This window comes from Pseudophryne corroboree, chromosome 5 (assembly GCF_028390025.1).
Source record: "Pseudophryne corroboree isolate aPseCor3 chromosome 5, aPseCor3.hap2, whole genome shotgun sequence".
Classification (NCBI taxonomy): Eukaryota; Metazoa; Chordata; class Amphibia; order Anura; family Myobatrachidae; genus Pseudophryne; species Pseudophryne corroboree.
The window spans coordinates 188,700,564-188,721,829 of NC_086448.1; the positions used below are offsets into that span (position 1 = coordinate 188,700,564).

General features: G+C 46.8%; 1 protein-coding gene across 3 annotated transcripts in view; it reads right to left on the reverse strand.

Annotated features, from left to right (window-relative positions):
* Positions 1-21,266, reverse strand: part of PLEKHA8 (pleckstrin homology domain containing A8) — a 183,260-nt gene that overhangs the window by 41,588 nt on the left and 120,406 nt on the right. For all 3 annotated transcript variants that reach the window (XM_063921956.1, XM_063921955.1, XM_063921957.1), the window contains exons 8-10: positions 12,775-12,985; positions 9,855-9,940; positions 9,377-9,435 (exon numbers count right to left, since the gene is read on the reverse strand). In XM_063921956.1, coding sequence (XP_063778026.1) covers positions 9,377-9,435; positions 9,855-9,940; positions 12,775-12,985 — 356 coding nt within the window. The remainder of the gene's footprint in view (positions 1-9,376; positions 9,436-9,854; positions 9,941-12,774; positions 12,986-21,266) is intronic.

Consider the following 21,266-nt stretch of genomic DNA (forward strand, 5'->3'; position numbering starts at 1 on the left):
TCTTAATATATAATTATATCGCCAATTTATGCCCCCCTTCTCTTTAACCCTGTTTCTGTAGTGCAGGGGAGAGTGGGAGCCTTCCTCACCAGCGGAGCTGGTCAGGAAAATGGCGCTGAGTGCTGAGGAGAATAAGCTCCGCCCCTTTCACGGCGGGCTTTTCTCCCGGTTATTAGGAAAACTGGCCTGGGTTAAATACATACATATAGCCTTAATGGCTATATGTGATGTATTTATTTGCCTCTAAGGTAATCTATATTGCTGCCCAGGGCGCCCCCAGCAGCGCCCTGCACCCTCCGTGACCGAGATCAGTGAGCCGTGTAGCAACAATGGCGCACAGCTGCAGTGCTGTGCGCTACCTTCATGAAGACTGAGGAGTCTTCTGCCGCCTGTTTCCGGACCTCCGTTCTGCCGTTCTTCAGCGTCTGTAAGGGGGATCGGCGGCGCGGCTCCGGGACGAACCCCAGGCTGACCTGTGTTCCGACTCCCTCTGGAGCTCAGTGTCCAGTAGCCTAAGACTTCAATCCTCCTGCACGCAGGTGAGTTGCAAGTCTCTCCCCTAAGTCCCTCGTTGCAGTGATCCTGTCGCCAGCAGGAATCACTGATTAGAAACCTAAAAAAAAACTTTTCTAAACAGCTCTTTAAGAGAGCCACCTAGATTGCACCCTCTCGGACGGGCACAAAAACCTAACTGAGGCTTGGAGGAGGGTCATAGGGGGAGGAGCCAGTACACACCATGTGACCTAAAAGCTTTTTTAGATGTGCCCTGTCTCCTGCGGAGCCCGCTATTCCCCATGGTCCTGACGGAGTCCCCAGCATCCACTAGGACGTTAGAGAAATCCCTATTTCTCTGTCATCCATCTGGCGGACGCTGCGCCGTTACTTGTGGGATTTCCCAACGCAAGCTAATGAGAGGAGGGAGACGTAGCCGGCATAGCCATCTGTAAAATGTGACGCCCAACAGAGGCAGTCTCTAAACCAAAAGTATGAAAACGGTAAAACTTTGTAAAAGTATGGACTGACGACCAGGTCGCCGCCGTGCACAGCTGCTCAATAGATGCACCACTGCGAACAGCCCAAGAGGCTCCAACAGCTCTAGTCGAATAAGCTCTAATGGAGTCAGGGACTGAGACATTTGAAGACACGTATGCCTGTCTGATGGCCAAAGTTACCCAATGGGCCACGGTATTCTCGGACGCCGGCCAACCTCGTTTGGGAGCATCAATCAATACCAACAAGGTATCCGTACGACGAAAAGATTCCGTGCGAGACAAATAAATACGCAAGGCCCTGACAACATCCAAGAGAGCCAAATGGGAGTTCTCCCCGGAAGCAGAAGACGGAGCAAATGCTGGAAGGACAATGTCCTGATTTAAATGGAAGGCCGAAACAACCTTCGGAAGGAAAGAAGATTTAGTCCTCAGAACCACCCGGTTATCATGAAAAACTAACAATGGCCTGCAAGAAAGAGCCGCCAACTCAGACACCCGTCTAGCTGAGCCAAAATAAAAACAACTTTCAGTGTTAGATAACGTAGTTCAACAGATTCCAACGGCTCAAACGGAGGGTTTTGAAAGGCCGTAAGGACCAAGTTTAAATCCCAGGGCGGAACTGGAGGAATAAAAGGTGGTTGAATCCGAAGTACTCCCTGAAGGAATGTCTGAACCTCTGGAATGATCGCTAGTTTCTTTTGAAAAAGAACCGACAAGGCCGAAACCTGACCCTTTAGTGAAGAAAGTCTCAGACCCTTATTGAGACCCTCCTGAAGGAAAGATAGTAAACGAGGAAGTTTAAACAAATGTCGAGTCAAGCCCCGCTTTTCGCACCAAGCGATGTAAATACGCCATACCCTATGGTAAATGCCAGAAGTCACCGGTTTCCTAGCCTGAATCATCGTCTGTACAACAGAATGAGAAAAACCTTTTCCTCTTCAAATGTTGGATTCAAGAACCAAGGCGTCAAAGCCAGCCGACTTAAATCTGGGTGGCGACAAGGTCCTTGAAGAAGTAGATCTGGTCGCAGGGGGAGACGAAAGGGTTCCCCGACGACCATGTCGCGCAGAAGAGTGTACCACTGTCGGCGTGGCCAATCTGGAGCCACCAGACTGATTGCGAGACCTTCTCGCCGAATGCGTTGAAGTAGACGTGGAATCAGTGGGATTGGCGGAAACACGTATCCCAGTTGAAACTGCCACGGGCTGTCAGGGCATCGATTAGAAATGCTTGAGGAGCCTGAGTCCGCGAGCCGTAGTGAGGAAGCTTCTTGCTGAGACGAGACGCCATTAGGTCTACGTCGGGCATTCCCCAGCGGGTCACTAGAGATAGAAACACTTCCTGGTGAAGTTCCCATTCTCCCGGATGAATCGTGTGACGGCTCAAAAAATACGCTTCCCAGTTCTCGACTCCTGGAATGTGAATTGCGGATATTACCGGAACCCAACGTTCCGCCCACGTGAGAATCTGAGCGACTTCTCTCATGGCGGACCAGCTTCGAGTTCCTCCCTGTTTGTTTATGTAAGCCACCGCTGTGGCATTGTCGGACTGAACACGAACTAGATGACCCTGTACCATGGCTTGAATCTGAAGGAGTGCATACCGGATTGCCCTCAATTCCAGAATGTTGATCTGTAACTTCGACTCCTGACTGTTCCAGCGCCCTTGGAAGTGATGAGTCTGGAACACTGCTCCCCAACCGCTGAGGTTTGCGTCCGTGGTGACCATCATCCAAGACCAAATCGTGAACGGCGCTCCTTTTCTCAAATTGTGGCAGTGAAGCCACCAGTGAAGTGACTGACGAGTCTTTACCGACAAGTGGATCAACTGCAATTCGAGACGTGGTTCCATCCGAGTCCAACAGCTGAGAATCTGAGCCTGAAGAGGTCGGGCATGAAATCTGGCGTATGGGATTGCCTCGAAGGATGACACCATCTTGCCTAACACCTGCATGCATCTGAGGACCGACACTACCGGTAAGTGCAACAGGGTCCGAATTCTGGACTGCAGATCCTTAATCTTGTCTGAAGGAAGAAACACCTTCTGGCTGTTGGTTTCGAATAAAAGTCCCAGAAAAATCATTTTCTGGGTAGGCAGTAAAGACGACTTTGGAAAGTTTATTATCCATCCGAATGACTGCAGAGTCTCTATCGTTAGACGCAGGTTCTGATAGAGAATCGCCTCTGACGGGGCCTTGACTAACAGATCGTCCAAGTATGGAGTGATGTTGACCCCCTGACAACGGAGAACCGCTACTACATGACCCATGACTTTTGTAAACACCCGAGGAGCCGTGGATAGACCAAAGGGAAGAGCGTGAAACTGAAAATGCCAAGGTCCGACTGCAAATCTCAGAAGAGATTGATAACCTATCCAAATAGGGATATGTAGGTAGGCGTCTTTTTTGTCTATTGAAGCCAAATATTCCCCTGGCTCCATGGCGGCAATAATTGAGCAAATGGATTCCATTTTGAATTTTTGGGTTGAGAGATATGGGTTGAGGGCTTTGAGATTCAGAATGGGTCGAAACGAACCGTTTGGTTTGTCTACGAGAAAAAGACCCGAGTAAAAACCCCGACCCCTCTGTTGAGTGGGAACCGGAAAGATTACTCCATTTTGTAAGAGGGTTGCTGTTGCCTGAAGAAGAGCTTGACGTCTGGAGGGATAGTCTGGGAGAGGGGTGATGAACAGACGGTATGGAACTGGTTCTTCGAGATCCAACATATATCCTCTGGATATGACCCCCATTACACACAGATCTGGTTTCGACAGGAGCCACACCTCCTTGAACTAAAGTAACCGAGCCCCAACCTTCATCGATCCCTCTGAAGTCCTGAAACGTCATGCAGCAGGCTTGTCAGCAGGCTTACTGGCTGGTCTGCGAGTAGCCTGAGATCCTCTACCTCTGAATGACCCTCTTCGTGGAAATCTGGAGAAAGCACGAAAGGAATGGAAACTACCTCTGCCCTGCGTACGAAAGGACCGAAACCTCGTAGGTTTCGGTTTCTGAGGCGCAGATGGAAGAAAGGGGCTCTTTCCTCCTGTGGTATCTGAAATAATATTCTTTAACTCCGACCAAAAAAGAAACTCCCCTTCAAAGGGTACTGCCGTCAAGGTCTGCTTTGAGTCCGAATCAGCATTCCAAACCCTAAGCCAAAGAGACCGTCTTGCTGCCACTGTCAAGGCAGAGACACGGGACTGTAGCGCAACAGAATCTAACAAGGCCTCACCCACATAAGAGCCTCCGAGATCTGTTCTGCTAATTGGATGGCTTCCGACGGATCATCCGATTGCATTCCAGATACGATCTGTGCTAGCCATTCATCCACGGCCTTAAGGACCCAGGCTCCAGCCAGAATTGGACGTAGAGAGACACCTGATAAAGAAAACATAAATTTTAGTATTGCTTCTATCTTCCTATCTGTAGGGTCTTTTAAAGTCACTGACTGTACAGAAGGAATAACCGTAGCTTTTGCCAAATGTGAAATAGGAGCGTCTACCTTTGGGGCTGTTTCCCAAAATTTTGTGTCATCCTCTTTAAAAGGATATAGAAATTTAAATTTTTTTGGAAACGAGAATCTGGTTTAAGCCAGGGTTCTTTTAAAATATCCGCAAAGTGAGAGTAAGAAGGGAAGGCAGTAACTTGTCTTTTCTGTCTTTTGAAAAAGGCAGAGGAAGTCTCCGCCACTGCCGTATCCTGAATATTAAGAGTTTGACGAATGGCTTCTATCAGCAATCTAACACCTGAGCTAGTAGATAGCTCCTCGTCCTCCCAAGCCGAAACTTCGTCCCATTCAGGATCTACCTCCCCTTCCTCCAATGGAGATGTCAGAGAATCCAACTCCTCCCCCGGAAATGTTATAGCGGGTAACGGTTGTGGGCGTTTAGTAGCAGTGGAACTGCTGGCAGAGTTTACAAACTTGTTTAAAGAATTAGTTAAATCAGTAAGACACTTGCCCATATTCTGGGCCCACAGAGGCTCCACCTGAGACTGACCAGATTCAGCCTCTGATCTAGACTGACGCAAATCCGAAATGGCATCCACCATGTTCTTGGCCCATGGGGGCATAGACAGATCTGTGGAACCTCCCTGCTGAGCCACTGATGCATCAGAGCACGAAGTACAGAGGGTACCCGTGTCAGCGCTACCCATAGCCAGCTTTTAGCCACACTGTGAACAGGAAAAATAAACCACCGAGGCCGCTTTGCCCTTTGTAGTTTTGTCCGGCTTACTGGCCATATTGTCTTTTTTTAATAGCACTATTGTAATAATGAACTATAAATACCTATAAAAATGACCTAGCAGCTAGCCCACGATTCTAGTGACACCAACAAGGTTGACTGCTATCTCTCACTAGTTAGAGAAAACCATACACAAATATACTTGCGCTTAGTAGTTAATAGAGACAATGTTGCTGCTTCTAATAAAAACTTCCCCCGTGCGGGGAGGGGGGGGGGGGCAGAAATCACACTATACATTCAATATATATATATATATATATATATATATATATATATATATAACAATAGAGGGGACATCCAAATACTGTCAGCGACAGATTGTGGCTGTCCTGGACCTTATCCCTGCCGCATCCTGTATCCTGGAAAAGAAGAATGGGGCCCCAGTGACCAAAGTGTGGTAGCCTCCGGCGGCAGATCAGAGTGGGAACATCACTAACTAAGCCCACTCCAGCAGTATCTGTCACCTGTAAACAGAGACTAGGTACTTTGAGAAAATCCAAAAAGAAAATAAATAATAAAAAACCTCACTAAATCTAAGGAGAAAGAAAAACTGTGTCTGTACTCCACAGGCACAAAACTAAAACTGAGTTGATGGCTGGGCAGGAAGGAGATGGGAGGGGTTAGAGGGGGGAGGAGGCAGTTTGTTTGTTAGGTTCTATGCCAAACTCCACTACCACACATCTCTAACCTCCACAAGTAACGGCGCAGCGTCCCCCAGATGGATGACAGAGAAAACGGGATTTTTGGTTTCTTATCGTTGAATCCTTTTCTCTGAATCCGGCTAGGGGACACTGGACAATGGGATTGCTGATGGGGACCACGGGAGCTAGCACTTAAATAAAACTACAACTTTAAATATAAGCTCCTCCCCTCAGCAACTATCAGCAGGCAAGAGCAACCTAAAGAGAGACCGGAAAGGAGAAGCAGTAATATCACGAAAATTGTAACAACCACAACAAAACAGAACCACAGGGGAATAGCGCCAAGACAAAGAATCTCAAGAGCACGAGTGAGGGAACACTGTGTCAGCCAGCCGGATTCAGAGAAAAAGGATTCACCGGTAAGCAACCAAAAATCCTCTTTTCTCATACATACAGGCTGAGGGACTCTAGACATTCAACAGCTTCTAGGGAAGGAATGCTCAAGTTACATGAACAGAAAACAGTACGCCTGAAGTGGCCGTCGCAAGAGGCAAAATCATGAAAATTATAAAACCGAGCAAACGTGTGGATCGAGGACCAGATAGCTGCCCAACAGACTTGCTCAGCAGAAGCCCAATAACGTACCGCCCAGGAGGTCTCCAGCGCTCTAGTGTAGTGTGCTGACAATCAATCCGGATGCCCAGCACCAGAATAGGCCAGAGTAATAAAATCCATCGCACAATGGTATGCTTAGTAGCTTGGCAACCGCGTTTGTGAGTGTCATAGAGAAACCAGAAGGCAATCTGTGTGACGGATGGACGGAAGTCCTGCCTAAATATAGCCGCAAAGCCCGGACAACATCCAGCAGAGGCAGATCCTCCCAGGAAGTCTGTGAAGGAGAAAAAACTGGGGGGAAAAATTCCTGATTAATGTGAAATGCCGAAATAACCGTAGGTTGGAAAGAAAGAACTGTACGCAGAACAGCCTTATCATCATGAAACACGGTGCCACAAGTGGACGAAATGGTGGTTGAACCGCAAAACACTGTTGGAAGAAGCGCTAGACGCCTCTGAAAATAAATCGACAGAGCCGAAATCTGCACCTTCAAGGACCGAATTCGCAAACCAGCTTCCGAACCGCCCTGAAGGAAAACTAAGAAACGAGGAAGGCGGAATCGTGAAGTATGAAAGTCATGCTTCTCACACCAGAAGAGCCTCCAGACTCTGTGGTAATTGTGAAACGAAACAGGTTTTCGGGTCCGCAATATAGTACGGACCAATGAAGCAGAAAAGCCCTTAACCTTTAGAGCCCAGCCTCATAAGGGGATCCCGGTGGTCACCATGCTGTCGCCAGGTTCCCGAACGTTCACAAGCCTGACAGTCGGCATGCCGACTAACAGGGACTATTCCCACTCGTGGGTGTCCACAACACCCAAACACCCATAGAGTAGGAATAGAACCTGTGGCGAGTGCAGCGAGCAATCGAGCCAACAGAAGAAGGTCCTCGCGCGGAATGAGACTCTGCAGCAGCATATCTAGCTTTAGTGAAGACACCACCCGGGACCTACCGCCAGTTTGAGACCGGTGGCGTACCAAGACCGGTACTAGTTGCTTCTTGAACCGCTTAAGTACACCAGGTAACATGGAAAATCGGGATTTAGGAAGATGTACGCCAGTGTAGCTCCATGGAATGGTCATGGCATCAACGGAAAACGCCAGCGGACCTCTGGCTCTTATACAATACCGAGGGACCTTGAAGTTGTGACGTGATGCCATGAGGTCTACCTTTGGAAGACCCCACCTCCGAACCAACTGTTGGAAGACCTCCGGATGGAGTGACCACTCCCCCAGGAAAAATGTGGTTCAGCTGAGGAAGTCCAACTCCCAATTTTCCACGCTGGATATGAACACTGCTGAGATTGCCAGAACGAAGGCCTCCGCCCTTGGACTTTTGGTGCTGCCATGATGATTCACATATGCCACAGCGATTGTATTGTCCAACTGAATCCACACTGTCTGGCCAGCCAGCACACACTGCACCCCCAACAGAACTAGCTCGAGACATTTATCTGTAGGGAAGAATCACCACAGAGTTCCTCGATGAGACGGTCTTCCGAAGTCTCCAAGGCCTGAGCCACCCATGCAAAGGCCAATGAAGGGTGGATAATCAAACCAGATCCATTAAAGAGGGACTTGAGACAACCCTTCAACTTCTTGACCAGCTGGTCAGCTCCCCCTCCAACCGCGGCTGCTGTAATGGCGAGCCCATCCCGGCTCCCTGCCCTCGCTGTACTCCTGCTAAAACAGAACTAAAAAAACAAAAACAAAAAATTACAAACTAATGAAAAACCAACACTAGAATGGCTGCCACCGCAGCCCCATTAAAATCCGCCCAGCTCCAACGGGCACTTAATTCGCACTGGCCTCCTGGGAGTTGGAGAGGTGGAGCTTATATTTATAGTTTTGTTTACGTGCCAGCTCCCGTGGTCCCCATCAGTAATCCCATTGTCCAGAGTCCCCCAGCCTGGATGTAAGAGAAATGTGTAATTGATACAGTTCTCACAGAGAGGGTGGTTGCAGGCAAGACTTTCAGATTATATTTTTACAGTTTCCGCAATAACATTTTCCAGTCCTCAATCCCCCTAAAGTGGATAAAGTATCATTTTAGTTCCCACAAGAGGAATATCGGAAGTGTTCACAGGTGGACGCTATTTTTTAAAATCGCAAACAGCCAGCGCTCGCATAGCACATGCGCGGACTTTCACTATGCGATCGTATCCCAGAAGGATGCGATAGTAGTGATTGACAGGCGGCGACAGTTGGGGGCGGCGATGCAGCATTGAGGAGGGAGTGGTATAGAAAAGCAGGCATGTCATAGCCGTTTTCGGGGCTGTGTATACATGGGTTGACCTCTACTTGCCGTTTTCTGTGATGCGATCCCAATTGAATTATGATTGCATCGCTCGGTGGCGTTACACATGCTGGGCGGCACCCAGCGTAAGATTTTATCAGTAGCAGTTTTTGCTATTTTAGCAAAAACTGCTACAAACTCTGAATGACCCAGTGTGTCCACAAAGCAGATAAATGAGAGCCTCTGAACAAACTTAGATGCACTGTGCATCAGCATTTTTGTACTTTGCACAATTTACTAAAATACATCAAATAAAATTTAAAAATTATAATCTGCTCATTGAGATAAAAAAAACACACAAGATAAACAAAAATAAAAAAATATATCCAAAATAAATGAGACAAATGGTGCAGTCCAGCACCCTCTAAACTGCAGAGAACGCCCCACGAACCACGCCCACTCTAGTGCGCAGTTTCAGATGAACACCATGGCTTTTCATCTAAAAGAAATTGTGATCAACCTGTTACAAATGCTAAATACACACTACAAAGAACACACATAGTGAAATTCTATTTCACTAAAATGCATGAACTGCCCAGCATTTGTATAGGGTGTGAACATGTACATTCTATACATAAGTTCATAACTTACCTTTATGTTCCCAACAAAATCCATTTTTACAGGGGCAAATACTGTTGACCCAAGCTTGTCTGCAGAAAGACAAACAGAACGTTACCAATCCTCTGCCACCTCATTCAACAACACACAACCACAAACAATCTTTATCTAATCACTAATGATTTATCTGCCTCCTTTTTCCATTTTATTAAGCAGTAAGAATACTAAATAAATATGTTTTAAACGTTTGTGCCTTATGTATGAACAATATCAGATTTTGGACTTGGTTGTATTTTAAACAGGTAACATTACTTAGTGGAAAATATGATTTACGGCATGCTGGTATGTGCAGTTTTGCAGGCACTGGAATACCACAGGTTGCCTACCCCTGCTATAGACCAAACATGTAACATGAAGTAAGTCATATAGAAGAATAAATTGTAGGACATTTATGCATATAACACGGGATAAATATATAATTTATATTACACTGTAAAGAAAGTATACATACCAAGAATGGGCACTACAGCGTAGCAGGAATCCAGGAAAAATTCTGTTGGTATTCCCTCTTCTCCTTCATATACAATATCGCTGAATCTGAAACAATCATGGAACACAAACTGCATTTCATGACTATTACAGTGACATTAATATTAGCAGAACAGTAATACTCCTTTCACACGTGCGACCTGGGAATTTGCCGGGTCTAGCAAGTCGGCAAAGTCTAACCTTGGTCATGAGCAGGGTCGGGGACATGGGTCAATGTGCGTTTACATGTAAACACCTGGGTTTTAGATGTGCGTTTGAAAGGGCTACTAGAGCTTGCCTACACTTGTTTCTGAACCATCAGTAGAGCCCAGCTAGAGGTGGGTGACACACAGACATCCTGAGAACGGTGCCGTCACAAGTACAGAAACCACAGATTTACTAAGCGCCGGGTTTAGAAACCGCTGCAAACCCACTGAAAATAAATTAGGTGTTTTTTGACAGGTGAGATAGCTCAAATAGCTACGGCATGCTTTTTGAGCCATATGGGCAATCACAAGGAAAGGAATGACTATGCATTTATAATAAAGGCAATCATTAGGTATTGAATAAGGAGGCAGATAACATTGATTATTCTCTTGTGGAGGAAATACTATTTTATTAATATATTGGAGAATTATGGTTTAATTTTATTAAGCATGCAATATTATTTAATCATTATAATAAAGAGCCAACATTAATTGTTAGTTGCAGTAAAAAAAATAAAAATAATATAGAATTTTCGAATGGGGGTAACATTTATTAGTGTGATTTTTCTCTTTCTGACTGGCCAGATAGATAAGGTTTTACTGTTAGTCTTATTCAAAACCCCATTAAAAAAACAAAACGCCACAAAAGTGCCATAAAACAGATGGACATTGATGGTGGGTTAGAAGACCCATCAAGGCAGCTAAATAGTCATTTCAGTGATTTGGTGCTTCAATCTGCCAGCAATGTGCAGGGGTTGCAAAACATAGCTCCTATATTACACCACTTTCCCTAGCTGTAATAGAAAGAATTCAATAGCTCCAAAGTGACAGACAGCACTCTTCCCTAGCTGGAAACAGAAAGTATTCAGTAACAACCATGTGGGTCCGCTGTTTCTCTAGCTGGAAATACTATAAAAAACATTTAATAACTTCTATATGGCACCACTGATTCCATAGATGGAAATAAAAAGCAGGTAATAGCTCCCATAGGAAACCACTGTTTCGCCAGCTAGATATAGAAAGCAGGTACTAGCTCCCATAGGACACCACTGTTTCCCTAGCTGTATATAGAAAGCAGGTAATAGCTCCCATAGGGCACCACTGTTTCCCCAACTGGATATAGAACGCAGGTAGTAATAGCTCCCATGTGGCACCACTGTTTCCATAGCTGGATATAGAAAGCAGGTAATAGTTCCCATATAGCACCAGTTTCCCTAACTGGATATAGAAAACAGGTAATAGCTCCCATGTGGCACCACCGTTTCCCTAGCTGGATATAGAAAGCAGGTAATCGCTTCCATGTGACACCACTGTTTCCCTAACTGGATAAAGAAAGCAGGTAATAGCTCCCATGTGGCAACACCGTTTCCCTAGCTGCATATAGAAAGTAGGTAATAGCACCCATGTGGTACCACTGCTTCCCTAGCTGGATATCACATCTCTCCATTGTTTCCCTAGCTGGAAGAAGAAAGCATTCAGTAGCCCCCACATGGCTCCACTGTTTCCCTAGCTGGAAACAGAAAGGATTCAATGGCTACCATGTTGCACTAATGTTCCCTAGCTGGAAATACTGTAAAAAGCAGTTAATAGCTCCTATATGGCACCACTGTTTTCCATAGATGGAAATAGAAAACAGATAATAGCTCCCATGAGAAACCACTGTTTCCCTACCTGGATACAGAAAGCAGTTAATAGCTCCCATGTGGCACCACTGTTTCCCTAGCTGGATATAGAAAGCTGTAAATATCTCCCATAGAAACTACTATTTCCCTAGCTAGCTGGATATAGAAAGCAGGTAATAGCTCCCATGTGGCACCACTGTTTCCATAGCTGGATATAGAAAGCAGGTAATAGCTCCCTTGTGGCACCACTGTTTCCATAGCTGGATATAGAAAGCAGGTAATAGCTCCCATGTGGCACCACTGTTTCCATAGCTGGATATAGAAAGCAAGTAATAGCTCCCTTGTGGCACCACTGTTTCCATAGCTGGATATAGAAAGCAGGTAATAGCTCCCATGTGGCACCACTGTTTCCCTAGCTGGATATAGAAAGCTGTGAATATCTCCCATAGGGCACCACTGTTTCCCTAGCTAGCTGGATATAGAAAGCAGGTAATAGCTCCAATGTGGCACCACTGTTTCCATAGCTGGATATAGAAAGCAGGTAATAGCTCCCTTGTGGCACCACTGTTTCCATAGCTGGATATAGAAAGCAGGTAATAGCTCCCATGTGGCACCACTGTTTCCATAGCTGGATATAGAAAGCTGTTAATATCTCCCATGTGGCACCACTGTTTCCCTAGTGGGAAATAAAAAGCAGTTAATCACTACCATGTAAGTACACTGCTTCTCTGTATGGAAAAACATATTTTTTTAATATAGTGGCCCTCGGATAAACACAACAAAAAAAACAAAAAACGTGTTGAAATATTTCAAGAGTTTTAAGCAAAGTAATTTTACAGTCCAGATAGAATTGATATTATACTGAATAAAAAAAAATGAATTAATTATATGAAAAAGCGTTTTATTTTCTTCCTACTCTTTCCTCCATTTTTACCAGACAAAAAAAAGAAAAGTATATTGCACAGTTCAGCAGTTCAACTGCATGCAGTCAATAATGAATGCAAAACAACTTACATAGCAGTAATCTTTCAATGACACACAAGTTATATAATTACAATGGAGCCTTTAACAATACCTGTGAGTCATTGTGCTGAAAAATGTTTGAGGCAGATCTTCAGCTTTGTCCCCTCCACCTTCATCCACAATCCCTCCGCCTTCATCTTGCTGCATTGTGCCAGTTACTGGATGTAAATCTGCACGTGCGCTGCCTGTCCCTTCATCTCTCAGGTCACAGACGTCTGAGCTCTCCGTATGTAAGGAAATTATATCCAGAGCATCCTCAGTGGCTGCAAGAAAAGTTTCACAATGTTTTACAAAAAATAAGAATTTACTTACCGATAATTCTATTTCTCATAGTCCGTAGTGGATGCTGGGGACTCCGTAAGGACCATGGGGAATAGCGGCTCCGCAGGAGACTGGGCACATCTAAAGAAAGCTTTAGGACTAACTGGTGTGCACTGGCTCCTCCCCCTATGACCCTCCTCCAAGCCTCAGTTAGGATACTGTGCCCGGACGAGCGTACACAATAAGGAAGGATTTTGAATCCCGGGTAAGACTCATACCAGCCACACCAATCACACCGTATAACCTGTGATCTGAACCCAGTTAACAGTATGATAACAGAGGAGCCTCTGAAAGATGGCTCACAACAATAATAACCCGATTTTTGTAACAATAACTATGTACAAGTATTGCAGACAATCCGCACTTGGGATGGGCGCCCAGCATCCACTACGGACTATGAGAAATAGAATTATCGGTAAGTAAATTCTTATTTTCTCTAACGTCCTAAGTGGATGCTGGGGACTCCGTAAGGACCATGGGGATTATACCAAAGCTCCCAAACGGGCGGGAGAGTGCGGATGACTCTGCAGCACCAAATGAGAGAACTCCAGGTCCTCCTCAGCCAGGATATTAATTTTGTAGAATTTTACAAACGTATTTGCTCCTGACCAAGTAGCTGCTCGGCAAAGTTGTAAAGCCGAGACCCCTCGGGCAGCCGCCCAAGATGAGCCCACCTTCCTTGTGGAGTGGGCATTTACAGATTTTTGGTTGTGGCAGGCCTGCCACAGAATGTGCAAGCTGAATTGTACTACAAATCCAACGAGCAATAGTCTGCTTAGAAGCAGGAGCACCCAGCTTGTTGGGTGCACACAGGATAAACAGCGAGTCAGATTTCCTGACTCCAGCCGTCCTGGAAACATATATTTTCAGGGCACTGACAACGTCTAGCAACTTGGAGGCCTCCAAGTCCCTAGTAGCCGCAGGCACCACCAATAGGTTGGTTCAGGTGAGACGCTGAAACCACCTTGGGGAGAAACTGAGGACGAGTCCTCAATTCCGCCCTGTCCGAATGGAAAATCAGATAAGGGCTTTTTCAGGATAAAGCCGCCAATTCTGACACGCGCCTGGCCCAGGCCAGGGCCAACAGCATGACCACTTTCCATGTGAGATATTTTAACTCCACAGATTTAAGTGGTTCAAACCAATGTGACTTTTGGAACCCAAAACTACATTGAGATCCCAAAGTGCCACTGGAGGCACAAAAGGAGGCTGTATATGCAGTACCCCTTTTACAAACGTCTGAACTTCAGGGACTGAAGCTAGTTCTTTTTGGAAGAAAATTGACAGGGCCGCAAATTTGAACCCTAATGGACCCCAATTTCAGGCCCATAGACACTCCTGTTTGCAGGAAATGTAGGAATCGACCCAGTTGAATTTCCTCCGTCGGGCCTTACTGGCCTCGCACCACGCAACATATTTTCGCCAATTGCGGTGATAATGTTTTTGCGGTTACATCCTTCCTGGCTTTGATCAGGATAGGGATGACTTCATCCGGAAAGCCTTTTTTTCCTTCAGGATCCGCCGTTCAACCGCCATGCCGTCAAACGCAGCCGCGGTAAGTCTTGGAACAGACAGGGTCCTTGCTGGAGCAGGTCCCTTCTTAGAGGTAGAGGCCACGGATCCTCCGTGAGCATCTCTTGAAGTTCCGGTTACCAAGTCCTTCTTGGCCAGTCCGGAGCCACGAATATAGTGCTTTCTCCTCTCCATCTTATCAATCTCAGTACCTTGGGTATGAGAGGCAGAGGAGGGAACACATACACTGACTGGTACACCCACGGTGTTACCAGAGCGTCTACAACTATTGCCTGAGGGTCTCTTGACCTGGCGCAATACCTGTCGAGTTTTTTAATCATGTGGACGACTTCTGGGTGAAGTCCCCACTCTCCCGGGTGGAGGTCGTGCTGAAGAAGTCTGCTTCCCAGTTGTCCACTCCCGGAATGAATACTGTTGACAGTGCTATCACATGATTTTCCGCCCAGCGAAGAATCCCTGCAGCTTCTGCCATTGCCCTCCTGCTTCTTGTGCCACCCTGTCTGTTTACGTGGGTGACTGCCATGATGTTGTCCGACTGGATCAACACCGGCTGACCTTGAAGCAGAGGTCTTGCTAAGCTTAGAGCATTGTAAATGGCCCTTAGCTTCAGGATATTTATGTGAAGTGATGTATCCAGGCTTGACCCTAAGCCCTGGATATTCCTTCCCTGTGTGACTGCTCCCCAGCCTCGCAGGCTGGCATCCGTGGTCACCAGGACCCAGTCCTGAATGCCGAATCTGCGGCCCTCTAGAAGATGAGCACTCTGCAACCACCACATGATGGATACCCTTGTCCTTGGTGACAGGGTTATCCACTGATGCATCTGAAAATGCGACCCGGACCATTTGTCCAGTAGGTTCCACTGGAAAGTTCTTGCGTGGAATCTAACGAATGGGATTGCTTCGTAGGAAGCCACCATTTTTACCCAGAACCCTTGTGCATTGATGCACTGAGACTTGGTTCGGTTTTAGGAGGTTCCTGACTAGCTCGGATAACTCCCTGGTTTTCTCTTCCGGGAGAAACACCTTTTTTTTTTTTCTGGACTGTGTCCAAGAACATTCCTAGGAAACAGAAGACAAGTCGTCGGAACCAGCTGCGATTTTGGAATATTGAGAATCCAATCGTGCTGCCGCAACACTACCTGAGATAGTGCTACACCGACTTCCAACTGTTCCCTGGATCTTACCCTTATCAGGGAATCGTCCAAGTAAGGGATAACTAAAATTCCCTTCCTTCGAAGGGATATCATTTCGGCCATTACCTTGGTAAAGACCCGGGGTGCCGTGGACCATCCCTACGGCAGCGTCTGAACTGATAGTGACAGTTCTGTACCATAACCTGAGGTACCCTTGGTGAGAAGGGTAAACTTTGACATGAAGGTAAGCATCCTTGATGTCCCAAGACATCATGTAGTCCCCTTCTTCCAGGTTCGCAATCACTGCTCTGAGTGACTCAATCTTGAATTTGAACCTCTGTATGTAAGTGTTCAAAGATTTTAGATTTTAGATTTAGAATCGGTTTCACCGGGCCATCTGGCTTCGGTACCACAATAGTGTGGAATAATACCCCGTTCCCTGTTGCAGGAGGGGTACCTTGATTATCACCTGCTGGGTGAATGGCTTCCAAAACTGCCTCCCTGTCAGAGGGAGACGTCGGTAAAGCCGACTTTTGGAAACGGCGAGGGGGAGACGTCTCGAATTTCAATATGTACCCTTGAGATATTACCTGAAGGATCCAGGGGTCTACTTGCGAGTGAGCCCACTGCGCACTGAAATTCATTGAGAACGGGCCCCCACCGTGCCTGAGTTTGTAAGGCCCTAGCGTCATACTGAGGGCTTTTGCAGAGGCGGGAAAGGATTTCTGTTCCTGGGAACTGGGTAATCTCTTCAGCCTTTTTCCTCTCCCTCTGTCACGAGCAGAAAAGAGGAACCTTTTGTCCGCTTGCCAACAAAGGACTGCGCCTGATAATACGGCGTCTTATTTTGAGAGGCGACCTGGGGTACAAACGTGGATTTCCCAGTTGTTGCCGTGGCCACCAGGTCTAAAAGACCGACCCCAAATGTCCCCTTTTAAAGGCAATACTTCCAAATGCCGTTTGGAATCCGCATCACCTGACCATTTTACTGGTAGAATTGGACAACGCAATTATACTTGATGCCAGTCGGCAAATATTCCGCTGTGCATCATGCATATATAGAAATGCATCTTTTAAATGCTCTATAGGCAATAATATACTATCCTTATCTAGGATATCAATATTTCCAGTCAGGGAATCCGACCATGCCAACCCAGCACTGCACCTCCAGGCTGAGGCGATTGCTGGTCGCAGTATAACACCAGTATGTGTGTGAATACATTTTTGGATACCCTCCTGCTTTCTATCAGCAGGATCCTTAAGGGCGGCCATCTCATGAGAAGGTAGAGCCCTTGTTCTTACAAGCGTGTGAGCGCCTTATCCCCCCTAGGGGGTGTTTCCCAACGCACCCTAACCTCTGGCGGGAAAGGGTATACAGCCAATACTTTAAGAAATTATCAATTGTTATCGGGGGGAAACCCACGTATCATCACACACCTCATTTTATTTTTCAGATTCAGGAAAACTACAGGTAGTTTTTCCCTCACCGAACATAATACCCCTTTTTGGTGGTACTCGTATTATCAGAAATGTATAAAACATTTTCCATTGTCTCAATCATGTAACGTGGCCCTACTGGAAATCACGGTTGTCTCTTCACCGTCGACACAGGAGTCAGTATCCGTGTCGGCGTCTGTATCTGCCATCTGAGGTAACGGGCGCTTTAGAGCCCCTGACGGCCTATGAGACGTCTGGACAGGCACAAGCTGAGTAGCCGGCTGTCTCATGTCAACCACTGTTTTTTTTTTTTTTTTTTATACAGAGCTGACACTGTCACGTAATTTTCAACAGTACATCCACTCAGGTGTCGACCCCCTAGGTGGTGACATCACTGTTACAGACACTCTGCTCCGTCTCCACATCATTTTTCTCCTCATACATGTCGACACAAACGTACCGACACACAGCACACACACAGGGAATGCTCTGATAGAGGACAGGACCCCACTAGCCCTTTGGGGAGACAGAGGGAGAGTATGCCAGCACACACCAGAGCGCTATATATATATATATATATATATATAATAAGAATTTACTTACCGATAATTCTATTTCTCGGAGTCCGTAGTGGATGCTGGGGTTCCTGAAAGGACCATGGGGAATAGCGGCTCCGCAGGAGACAGGGCACAAAAAAGTAAAGCTTTACTAGGTCAGGTGGTGTGCACTGGCTCCTCCCCCTATGACCCTCCTCCAGACTCCAGTTAGGTACTGTGCCCGGACGAGCATACACAATAAGGGAGGCATTTTGAATCCCGGGTAAGACTCATACCAGCCACACCAATCACACCGTACAACTTGTGATCTAAACCCAGTTAACAGTATGACAACAGAAAGGGCCTCTTAAAGATGGCTCCTTAACAATAACCCGAATTAGTTAACAATAACTATGTACAAGTATTGCAGATAATCCGCACTTGGGATGGGCGCCCAGCATCCACTACGGACTCCGAGAAATAGAATTATCGGTAAGTAAATTCTTATTTTCTCTATCGTCCTAAGTGGATGCTGGGGTTCCTGAAAGGACCATGGGGATTATACCAAAGCTCCCAAACGGGCGGGAGAGTGCGGATGACTCTGCAGCACCGAATGAGAGAACTCCAGGTCCTCCTTTGCCAGGGTATCAAATTTGTAAAATTTTACAAACGTGTTCTCCCCCGACCACGTAGCTGCTCGGCAGAGTTGTAATGCCGAGACCCCTCGGGCAGCCGCCCAAGATGAGCCCACCTTCCTTGTGGAGTGGGCTTTTACAGTTTTAGGCTGTGGCAGGCCTGCCACAGAATGTGCAAGTTGAATTGTGTTACAAATCCAACGAGCAATCGACTGCTTAGAAGCAGGTGCGCCCAACTTGTTGGGTGCATACAATATAAACAGCGAGTCAGATTTTCTGACTCCAGCCGTCCTTGCAATGTATATTTTTAAGGCTCTGACAACGTCCAACAACTTGGAGTCCTCCAAGTCGCTAGTGGCCGCAGGCACCACAATAGGTTGGTTCAGATGAAATGCTGATACCACTTTAGGGAGAAAATGCGGACGAGTCCGCAGTTCTGCCCTATCCGAATGGAAGATTAGATAAGGACTTTTATAAGATAAAGCCGCCAATTCAGATACTCTCCTGGCAGAGGCCAGGGCTAGTAACATAGTCACTTTCAATGTGAGATATTTCAAATCCACCTTTTTCAATGGTTCAAACCAATGGGATTTGAGGAAATCTAAAACTACATTTAGATCCCACGGTGCCACCGGAGGCACCACAGGAGGCTGTATATGCAGTACTCCCTTGACAAAAGTCTGGACCTCAGGGACAGAGGCCAATTCTTTTTGGAAGAATATTGACAGGGCCGAAATTTGAACCCTAATGGATCCCAATTTGAGACCCATAGATAATCCTGATTGCAGGAAATGTAGGAAACGACCCAGTTGGAATTCCTCCGTCGGAACCCTCCGATCCTCGCACCACGCTACATATTTTCGCCAAATGCGGTGATAATGTTTCACGGTGACTTCCTTCCGTGCCTTAATCAAGGTAGGAATGACTTCTTCTGGAATGCCTTTCCCTTTTAGGATCTGGCGTTCAACCGCCATGCCGTCAAACGCAGCCGCGGTAAGTCTTGAAAAAGACAGGGACCCTGCTGTAGCAGGTCCCTTCTCAGAGGTAGAGGCCACGGTTCGTCCGTGAGCATCTCTTGAAGTTCCGGATACCAAGTCCTTCTCGGCCAATCCGGAACCACTAGTATTGTTCTTACTCTTCTTTGCCGTATGATCTTCAATACCTTTGGTATGAGCGGCAGAGGAGGAAACACATACACTGACTGGTACACCCAAGGAGTTACCAGTGCGTCCACAGCTATTGCCTGTGGATCTCTTGACCTGGCGCAATATTTGTCCAGTTTCTTGTTGAGGCGAGACGCCATCATGTCTACAATTGGTCTTTCCCAACGGTCTATTAACATGTTGAAGACTTCTGGATGTAGACCCCACTCTCCCGGATGAAGATCGTGTCTGCTGAGGAAGTCTGCTTCCCAGTTGTCCACGCCCGGGATGAACACTGCTGACAGTGCTATCACGTGATTCTCCGCCCAGCGAAGAATCTTGGCAGCTTCTGCCATTGCACTCCTGCTTCTTGTGCCGCCCTGCCTGTTTACATGGGCGACCGCCGTGATGTTGTCCGACTGAATCAACACCGGCTTTCCTTGCAGGAGAAGTTCCGCCTGGCTTAGAGCATTGTAGATTGCTCTTAGTTCCAGAATGTTTATGTGAAGAGACTTTTCCAGACTCGTCCATACTCCCTGGAAGTTTCTTCCTTGTGTGACTGCTCCCCAGCCTCTCAGGCTGGCGTCCGTGGTCACCAGGATCCAATCCTGAATGCCGAATCTGCGGCCTTCTAATAGGTGAGCCTTCTGCAACCACCACAGAAGTGACACCCTTGTCTTTGGTGACAGGGTTATTCGCAGGTGCATCTGCAGATGCGACCCTGACCATTTGTCCAACAGATCCCTTTGGAATATTCTTGCATGGAATCTGCCGAATGGAATTGCTTCGTAAGAAGCCACCATTTTTCCCAGGACTCTTGTGCATTGATGTACTGACACTTTTCCTGGTTTTAGGAGGTTCCTGACTAGATCGGATAACTCCTTGGCTTTTTCCTCTGGAAGGAAAACCTTTTTCTGAACCGTGTCCAGAATCATTCCTAGGAACAGCAGACGAGTTGTCGGGATTAAATGGGATTTTGGAATATTCAGAATCCACCCGTGTTGTCTTAGCACCTCTTGAGATAGTGCTAAAGCTGTCTCCAGCTGTTCTCTGGACCTTGCCCTTATTAGGAGATCGTCCAAGTATGGGATAACTAATACGCCTTTTCTTCGAAGAAGAATCATCATCTCGGCCATTACCTTGGTAAAGACCCGAGGCGCCGTGGACAATCCGAACGGCAGCGTCTGAAACTGATAGTGACAGTTTTGAACAATGAACCTGAGGTACCCCTGGTGTGCGGGGTAAATCGGAACGTGTAGATACGCATCCTTGATGTCCAAGGATACCATAAAGTCCCCTTCTTCCAGGTTCGCTATCACTGCTCTGAGTGACTCCATCTTGAACTTGAACTTTTTTATGTAGAGGTTCAAGGACTTCAGATTTAGAATAGGCCTTACCGAGCCATCCGGCTTCGGTACCACAAATAGAGTGGAATAATACCCCTTTCCTTGTTGTAATAGGGGTACTTTGACTATCACCTGCTGAGCGTACAGCTTGTGAATGGCTTCCAACACCCTCTCCCTTTCGGAAGAGACGGTTGGTAAGGCAGACTTCAGGAAACGATGAGGAGGATCCGTCTCTAATTCCAACCTGTACCCCTGAGATATTATCTGCAGGATCCAGGGGTCTACCTGCGAGTGAGCCCACTGCGCGCTGTAATTTTTGAGACGGCCCCCCACTGTCCCCGAGTCCGCTTGAGAGGCCCCAGCGTCATGCTGAGGTTTTTGCAGGAGCCGGGGAGGGCTTCTGTTCCTGGGAAGGAGCTGCCTGTTGGTGTCTCTTCCCTCTTCCTCTGCCTCGTGGCA